At 43.4% G+C, this 9,735-nt stretch overlaps 1 protein-coding gene across 2 annotated transcripts; it reads right to left on the bottom strand.

The window, feature by feature from the left end:
- Positions 1-1,240, bottom strand: LOC110486302 (proteasome assembly chaperone 3). Of its 2 annotated transcripts, none has more exons than XM_021557785.3 (3): positions 1,101-1,240; positions 463-691; positions 1-329 (listed from the first exon to the last, which is right to left on the bottom strand). In XM_021557785.3, the coding sequence occupies exons 2-3, from the start codon at positions 676-678 to the stop codon at positions 177-179; spliced, it is 369 nt and encodes a 122-aa protein (XP_021413460.3). In that variant the 5' UTR covers positions 679-691; positions 1,101-1,240; the 3' UTR covers positions 1-176. The 2 variants fall into 2 exon arrangements, with proteins under 2 accessions (XP_021413460.3, XP_021413459.3); XM_021557784.3 differs by having other exon boundaries at positions 1,064-1,237.
- Positions 1,241-9,735: the final 8,495 nt, after the last annotated feature.

The raw sequence follows: 9,735 nt of genomic DNA, 5'->3' as shown, positions 1-9,735 counted from the left end.
TTCCCATTTATATGGCATTTATTACCACATCATGCTTAGAAGTAACAACAGACAACAAAATACATTTTTAAAGAATGGAAAAACATTGAGGAAAAAAATGTGTTAAGTGTATGAAGCCTTTTCTTGAATTGTCTTTCCAGGTAGGCTATTCTGTTGCTTGTTCCCTGTACCAGTAGTTACCAGACTTGACAACTTTTTATTACATCTTTCATGGCCTTTATTGCTTCTATGGAACTGTCCTTCAGTGCCAACCCCAGTAGAACAGGCCTGTTGCCTGCCTCTTGTGACACAAATGTTGCCAAGTTTTTGGCACAGACGTGTGTCAAAGCCTGCAGGGAGAAATAAAACAAGACCATGTGTGAGGAACAATGTAGCCAGCCACATACATACTCATAGTAGTCAATTACGGTAATACAATGCTACTAATATTAAGAAAAATTCCAGTGGTGTCTAGCTGCTTACCTCTTCTTTTCCCAGCAATACTTTAGTGGTGAACATGGAAGTGCTGATATCACCGGATCTGGAGGCAGGTGTGACTGATACTAAAGTGCCAATTTTTCCATACTGTGTGAGAACTATAAATATGTAGTTACTGAATTCTGTGCAAACAACCTGTGTGGATACTCCATTGATTGATTTCTCGGTCTGCTTTGATCTGATGAGAGGCTGAGTTGACATGGTTCTTTTTGTCCTGAAACAACAACAAAAAGACATGTAAGCAACACATTGAGAAAAGTAAACATTACGCCACATGATTATTCTATTGCAAAATAAACATAATTTTCAAAGAGTATTCTTAAGCATATATCGCTCACATGAAGTGAAAATACAGCATAATAAAAGCGCAAGAACATTTTGACCAAGCACAACAACCAGAATCTCAGACATGTTTTGGGTTAGATAACCTTCTATTGGGCTAATGCAGGCTGAAGAGCCAAAGTTTCGCCCCGCTGCTGTGGCATTTGATATCGGCAAGCAGACCTAGGATATGCCGAGGCCGCACTAAAACATCGACAGTATTCTGCTACAGCTGCTGTTGTTCGTTAAAAAAAAAGTCAGATACCTATAGATTTTCTAAATAGTGGTGAAATATTTCACACCGTGTGCCTGTTGGGATCCGTTTGCCGTAAACTTCAATACTAAACTTTATTGAAGGCTGTTAATTATAAGCATAGATATCGTCTGCAGTTTCAGTTCCTCAAACGTCCCTCTTTAAATTTCGCACATGCGCACTGCCACTGAAGAATGAAATGACGCGGCAGGTCCTGTCGCTATGGGCAGATCTGCGATCAGCCATATTGAGCCTGTGCGCATTGGTTTTTACATTTGTGAACACAATCATGATTGTGATAAAAACTTATTTCGGATGTGTCTAAACTAAAGGTATGGCAATGGCATATTCCATCTTCGGAGTATGAACTCTAGTCTGGGTATCAGTCTGTTTCCACATTGTCAAACTGCATATTGAAAGTTGAAATTACTGAAAGGCCAGTCTCTTTGGCATATGACACAGAGTACAAGGAGTGGAAAAAATGCTAATTACCTGAATTCAAAGGGCGGGAAATACTATAGAAAAGCAGGTGCAACTGTGGGTTTACCTGTTTTCCCATTGAAAGTTAGAAAAATAGTTCATTTTGTGTGTTAAAGTAGGCATATTTATATTAAACCAGCATAGCATATTGTTTTCTGTTTAGGCCGCACTACACTCTGCCACAATGTTTAGAAGGTAATCTCGAATGCTACTCTTGTGGTGGGGAAAGGAAAAGCAGCCTAGGGTGCGGTCCAAACACTTAAAAGACACCCTATTCCCTCAGCTCTCAAATTAAGTGGACACTTAAATATATATAAATATATATATAATTATTAATATATACGCCTACTGTTTGATAGCTAGCAAATTAATTAGCTAACTAATGTTAGCCTGCCTAGCTGGAACTTCTGAAGAAGGAAAATGTTTTATTTCTACAATTTCCAAAAGATAACCAAACAAAAACATATTTACTATTTACAAGACGTGTTTGTGCTGTCATGTGCACTAGTAGCACATTTTCAAACTTATTTGCATTTGTTTTTACTTACACTTGTATGTTGACTTCTCCATTGAGGTTGTTTTTAAGTTTTCGCAGACTTTTCTTAGCGGATGTACAATCGTCGCAAATTGAATTATGGGGAGTTTCAGGCCACGGAGTGAACATAATTGTACACTCGGAGTGAACATAATTGTACACTCGGAGTGAACATAATTATACACTCACAAAGCCAACTTAAAAACGAGGGCTGAGGGGCTTATTACGTTGCAAACTTCCCTTGTTTGGCTAATCATTTGGACCGCCCTCCATGATGGCGACAGGGATTCCCCCAAGGGCATAAGGCGAGGGAGGTTAAGTGGACGAGGGTGTGTCTTTTAAGTCTTTGGACCGCATCCTAGGCATACCTCACTGCAAAATAAAAGAGAAGAAACTAAAACTGAGTTTTTAATTTAGGTGAGTCTGATTTGATTAATTGAGTTGATAGCAAAATCTGTTGTACCGTTGGGATGTGGCCATTGTTATAAATGTTTCATAAAATAAGCCGGACATAGACCTACTTGCACTCAATTTTCAGAATGCATCGGATTTGGATGGATATCAGGAGTATCCAGCAGCACAGCATGAACCATGAAAAACAGCCCAATACCATTATTCCTTCTCCATCCAACTTTACATTTGGCACTATGGATTGGGGCAGGTAACGTTCTCCTGCCATCCGACAAAACAAGATTAGTCAATCAGACTGCCAGATGATGAATCATGATTCATTATTCCAGATACTTGGCATTGCGCATGGTGATCTTAGGCTTGTGTGCGGCTGCTCTGCCATGGAAACCCATTTCATGAACAGCTCTTGTGTTGATCTTGCTTCCAGAGGCAGTTTGGACTCGGTAGTCAGTGTTGCAACCGAGGACAGATCATTTTTAAGCGCATACTCGGTGGTCCCGCTCCAGTTCTGTGAGCTTGTTCTTGACAAGGGCAGCTCTAGCAAGGCAGAAATTTGATGAACTGACTTGTTGGAAAGGTGGCATCCTATGACGGTGCCACGTTGAAAGTCACTGAGCACTTCAGTAAGGACATTCTACTGCCAATGTTTGTCTATGGAGATTGATTATACACCTGTCATCAATGGGTGTGGCAGAAATAGTCGAATCCACTAATTTGAAGGGGTGTCCACACACATATGCATATATAGTGTTTAATCTAGGTCTTGTGCACCTTGCACATTCATGCAGTTGTGTAGACTACAGAACACAAGGGAGGGAACCATCCCTCTTGTCAAGGTCTGTCATCAAATATGACAACATAGCATATAAAGTTATCCAGCTAACTTTCTAAGACTGTCTTAAACAGACAAAAATAAAGATAAACCTGAAATGGAAATTGTAGAAATTGTACCAACCCTGTTTGTGTGTGACCTTTCTGATTTCTTATTCTTAGTGACCTTTGATGAAATACTTCTACTTGGAGAATTTGGTAGCCATGCTGATAATCTCACACCATACACCTTTGTACCCTATGTTTTTATTTATTTACATCAGAGAGGGACCCTTTCCCTTTCAAACAACAAGGTGCTTTGTTTCTGCTAAGGCCTGCTATCTGAAAGTGAAACCCCAGGTAGTGGGACTCAAGGACACCCGACTGAGGGGTGCTTGATAAGGTGAAACCTCCACGAAGAACTCTCCTTTCATGTTATCTTCGTCCTCAGTCTGAACATCCCTCAGGAGAGCGCTTAACAATTCCGCTGAGCCTGGTCTATTTGACATTTTGTGTCATGTTCATAGAGATGACTCTTTGTGCATCATTCTGGCGCTGCACTGGCAGACTCTGCATCGCATCCACCTGAAAAAATTTGCAAAGCTTGCATTTTTGTTAGCAGGGCTACGTTCCCTTTCATTTGACTAACATAGGCAGGCCCCTCTCTTCACTCATCTCTTTCTGACTGAAGGAACAGCTGTCACCTTGTAGACCATATGGATGTGACAAAAATTGGGTGTGTAGTAGCTCTGCTTGCTGTTGATGCATATTAATGATTAGCTGTTGCTACATGACAGTGCCATTAAAAGAAAAATCCTCTCCATAATTAAGATGTTTGCCTACTTTATAGCCTACAACATTTGGGCTGGTTTTCAAGAACAGAATGAGTCTAGCCCTGCTGTGTTTGGATCTCCAATCTCCATTCCAAGGTGTGATGAAGATTCACACAACCCCCTCTCTGTCACGCTCTGACCTTTATTTCCTTTGTTTTGTCTTTATTTAGTATGGTCAGGGCGTGAGTTGGGGTGGGCAGTCTGTTTGTTTTTCTAGGTTTGGTTTCTGTTTCGGTCTATTATGGTTCTCAAGAAGAGGCAGGTGTCGTTAGTTGTCTCTGATTGAGAATCATACTTAGGTAGCCTGGGTTTCACTTTTGGTTTGTGGGTGTTTGTTTCCGTGTGAGTGTTTGTTGCCACACGGTACTGTTTCGGTTTTCGTTCATGTTCACGTTGATTGTTTATATTTCATAGTGTTCAGTTTTTATCTTAAAATAAACGTTATGGACACTTACCACGCTGCGCATTGGTCCCCCGATCCTTCTCGCTACTGGAATGCCGTTACAGAAACACCCACCAACAAAGGACCAAGCAGCGTGGTAACAGGCAGCAGCAGCAGCAGCAGGAGAGGCAGCGATACCTGGAGAACTGGATATGGGAGGAGATTCTGGACGGTAAAGGACCCTGGGAACAGCCATGGGAATATCGCCGCCCCAAAGCAGAGCTGGAGGCAGCAAAAGCAGAGAGGCGGCATTATGAGGAGCTAGCACGGTAGCGCGGCTGGAAGCCCGAGAGGCAGCCCCAAACATTTCTTGGGGGTGGGCACACGGGGAATGTGGCGAAGCCAGGTAGGAGACCTGCGCCAACTTCCCGTGCTTACCGGAGAGAGAGAGGGACAGGGCAGGCACCGTGTTATGCGGTGGAGCGCACAGTTTCCCCAGTGCGTGTGCATAGCCCGGTGCGGTACATTCCAGCTCCTCGTATCAGCCGGGCTAGAGTGGGCATCGAGCCAGGTGCCATGAAGCTGGCTCTATGCATCTGGTCTCCAGTGCGTCTCCTCAGGCCGGCGTACATGGCACCAGCCTTACGCATTGTGTCCCCGGTTCGCCAGCACAGCCCAGTGCGGGCTATTCCACCTCGCCGCACTGACCTGGCGGGGAGCATTCAACCAGGTACGGTTGGGCAGGCTCCGTGCTCAAGAGCTCCAGTGCGCCTGCACGGTCCGGTCTACCCAGTGCTATCTCCACACACCAGCCCTCCGGTGGCAGCCCCCCGCACCAGGCTGTCTCTCAGTCTTCTGCCTACAGGTGTTCCGGCCTGTCCAGCGCTGCTAGAGCCTTTCTCCTCTCCAGCGCTGCCAGAGTCTCCCGTCTGTCCTGAGCCGCCAGAGTCTCCTGTCTGTACTGAGCCGCCAGAGTCTCCCATCTGTCCTGAGCCGCCAGAGTCTCCCTTCTGTCCAGAGCTGCCAGAGTCTCCCGTCTGTCCTGAGTCGCCAGAGTCTCCCGTCTGTCCTGAGCCGCCAGAGTCTCCCGTCTGTCCTGAGCCGCCAGTCTGTCCTGAGCCGCCAGAGCCGCCAGCCAGCCAGGAGCCTCCAGAGCCGTCAGCCAGCCAGGAGCTGCCAGAGCCGTCAGCCAGCCAGGAGCTGCCAGAGCCGTCAGCCAGCCAGGAGCTGCCAGAGCCGTCAGTCAGCCAGGCGATGCCAGAATCGCCCTTCACTCCGGAGCTGCCGGATTCTCCCGCATGTCCGGCGCTGCCGGAGTCTCCCGCCTGTCCGGCGCTGCCAGAATCTCCCGTCCATTCGGGACCCATTTCTAGGGTCCCCAGTCCGACGTCGGCGCTGAGGGTCGCCGTGTTTAAGAGGCCACGGAGGCGGACAATGAGGCGGAGAAAAACTGTGGTGAAGTGGGGTCTGATGCTTCCCTTTGGTGAGGCGTTATTCTGTAACGTGTACGCTGGGAGTCAGGAAGCAAGTTCAAGGAGTGTATTTAATAACTAAATGAACATAGACCAAAACACACAGGTAGAGTACAGACACGATCACTGGAACAGAAACAATAACACCTAGAGAAAGAGAAAGAGGAAGGTAATCAGGCATATATAGTGACATATATCGGGAAGGTGATGGAGGGAGGTGATGGAGGTGATGGAGTCCAGGGAGGTGATGGAGTCCAGATGAGTCTGATTAGGCGCTTGTGCGCGTAACAATGATGACAGGTGTGCGTAATAATGAGCAGCCTGGTGACCTCGATCGCCAGAGAGGGAGTAGACGTGACAGTATGGTATGCATTCATTTTGGGATTTCCATCATCCATTTTGTATGATATGTTACAAAATGCAATTCGTACAATATGTTACGAATTTGCTAAATTTACAATATGTTACGAATTGGCAAAATGTTTGATATGTTGCGAATTCTAATTTATTGTTACTTGGTTAAGGTTAGGGTTAGCTAAAAGGGTTAAGGTTAGGGTTAGAGTTAGGGGAAGGGTTAACTAACATGCTAAGTAGTTGCAAAGTAGCTAAAAAGTGGAACGTTTCTAAGTAGCTAAAATTGTCCATGATGAGATTTGAATGCGCAACCTTTGGGTTGCTAGACGTTTGTGTTGCACGTCCACCCATCCACCCAGACCAACCAACCAACTAACCTACCTACCATCCTCCTTTTTTTTCCTCCGTTTTTGCCTTAAGTAATCTTTTGTCTTATGTAACCAAACCTAACATATCCTAATAATTTGAGGATCTGGATCTACATTTACTATGTTACGTCTAATCTATGAGTCCAGGCTGATTCATATGTAACACTGAATGAATGGTACTGAAAGGCAAATGAAACAGATGCAGTGAAACTGACATTGCAGGCTTTTTAAAGGTAGACTCGGCAAAATGGGGTTGCCATGAACAGCGCGACAGATGATGAGATGTATGACTTTTCTCTCGTACGGTCACACGCAGTATCTGAATGTGTACGGGTTTGCTTCACGTTGTCACAGCGTGGTAGCCACGGGATCAAAACAGAGGAGAAGTTGAGCCTCGCGTATCAACATTCTTAGTTGTTGTGGAAATTAATCCACTTTGCTGTTTACTTTCTGCGGCTATGTCATATCGCTGAGTCTACCTTTAAGTTCAAATGTTTCTTCTAACAAAATGCAAAGCCATTTGTATTCATGCACTCATGCAGTAGACTTGCTGAAAAAAATGATTCATCATTCCACACTGCACAGATACTGTACATAACCATTCCAATTAGGACATTATAGATTTTAGTTTTGTGCCAGAAAGACAGCGAGAGAAAAGCATGGGAGTAGCCGATCATGCAAATTAAAAAGAAAGAACAAGCTCATGCATTGTTCATGAATACCTCTGGACGTAAAGCACTACCATTTTAATATCTGTTTTATGTTCTTGTAAAACTGTGTATGGAATTTTGTCTCTTTATGCGCCCCCACATAGGGGAGATAAGCGCGATTGTCTGACTGGCAGGATTTAATTAAAAATACATTTCATCCCCAGTGTTAACTCCTACATTTCAGCACATACCTAGCCCTCTTTTGTTCCCATTCTCAACTGCATTTTCTCACATTCATTTGATTTTAAAGCTGGTTTCTAATGAGACAGGGATTATATAGCCATGATTGACGTATTAAATCCATTGAATGACTCCATTTTAATAGTGAGGATATTTAAGACCAGGGTAATTAAAGTGTGATTGTCTTTCTTAATTGCTATAGCTGGACATTTTATAGCAGCTATTCACATTCAAAAATGTACTGTACTAGGCCTACTGACAGAGTCAGGAATCATTTAATTGAAGAGAGGAGTTGGCTATTCATTTTACTGCACTCATAAAAAGTCATGAAATATTTAACGGAGTTCTATTTCCTTTTTTAAACTGACATGTTTTGATAGGCCTACTGCATAACATGGACTACTCACTAATGCAAGTTACTTTTTGCTAGTATTTATTCAGCCGTCAGCCAGAGTTGAAGTGAAAAACAATATTCTTCCGGCAGACATTTATGTTGGTGCAATCTAAGTACATCATGAGGTCCTTTCTCTCCTCCCGGTCAATTTAATGAAGTACTGTATATTGATGGTAAACAATACATATCAAATTTTCACATGAACTGGAAGTTGTTTGTTGCCATTATATTAATAGAGAACCTGAAAAGCACCCTATTGCTAAAACCTGGTTGTCACCTCATCATTTGGCTAGTGCCCTAGCCGGCATAACAATCTTTCTCACTTTAATGCAGGCTGCTGGCTAAATAAGCACAGTCTTACACCTAATAGTTGTCCCAGTAACTAAGAGAAGTGACTTGGCCCTATGATGTAACTCTTTCATTCAATAAGCAAAGGCTATGGAGGGGTCATGGCATCCTTGTTTTGGCATGGAGCAAAATGAGCTCTGTTCGGGTTAATAGGAGCCTTGATGGGTCACCTACCTCACAGATTACATATAGATTGAGATTACAAACCCCCTTCTACCCACACATACAGTAGACCTCAGGGACACACAGGGCTCTCTCTCTCTCTTACACACACACACACACACACACACACACACACACACACACACACACACACACACACACACACACACACACATGCAGATAAAAGCTTGCAGTGTCAAAATGTCATCTTAACTGTGAGTAATTATCTCCTGATTGCAGAAGTCACTTCCTTCCCTCCCATCACTACACTGCATTTCAAATGTATTCAAATGTGTTTCTTCTATGTATAGCCTCATCAAGTCTCTTCGATACTGTATGAATGGATATTATGTGTTCTTTCTTTGCATATCTTTGAATGACACCTGCCTGAATATTATGTGATGTGTGATTAATTTACTATTGTCTGTAAAACACAGATTCAAAATGTAATATGGTGCTTAACAATATGTTTAATTGAAATTGCTGTCCTAACATCTGGAGTCTAACGTCAAAGGTTAATTCATGGAAATGTATGGGGTGGAAATGGAGTGTACCTTCACATCACATTATTGAAAAACACAGCAACAGAATAAATCTCTCTCTCTCACTCTCTCTCTCTCTCTCGCACACACACACACACACACACACACACACACACACACACACACACACACACACACACACACACACACACACACACACACACACACACACACACACACACACAAACACACACAAACACACACACACATTCCCCTTGTGACCACTAGAGTGCTGTGCTGTATTGCTGATAGAACTGAGGCTACTTGTCTATCTTAACAATAGACCAAACTCAATGACTATGGTCTGTATTCTATGAAACCTGGTATTGTGGGTTTCCAAATAATTCACACAAGAACACATTTAGACGTGATTCCAATAGCTCACTTGGTTGAAGCATGGTGTTTGTAACACCAGACTGGATGAATGCTGAAAGCAAAACTCTTGAGGACTTTGCTGTGGAATGCATGGGCTTCTTTTTAATTGGCTGCCCTCTGTCATGTACATTGGTTTGTATAAGCCTCTCAGCACAGGTTAGTACATATACTAGCCTTATTTACAGCACTATTACCTGGACTACTGAGCAGGGACTGGGATTACCTTCATTAATATACAGTAGGTTAAGACTGGGTCAAATTTAATTCCCCATTATTATTTTTTTGTGGTTATTCTGAGCCATGGTACTGAGTACTTTTATTCTAATTG

The sequence above is a fragment of the Oncorhynchus mykiss genome, chromosome 13, assembly GCF_057628025.1.
Source record: "Oncorhynchus mykiss isolate SJ-2025 chromosome 13, ASM5762802v1, whole genome shotgun sequence".
In the NCBI taxonomy this organism is placed as follows: domain Eukaryota; kingdom Metazoa; phylum Chordata; class Actinopteri; order Salmoniformes; family Salmonidae; genus Oncorhynchus; species Oncorhynchus mykiss.
The sequence above is the reverse complement of the archived record's forward strand: the minus strand, read 5'-3'. Positions and strand labels throughout refer to the sequence as shown.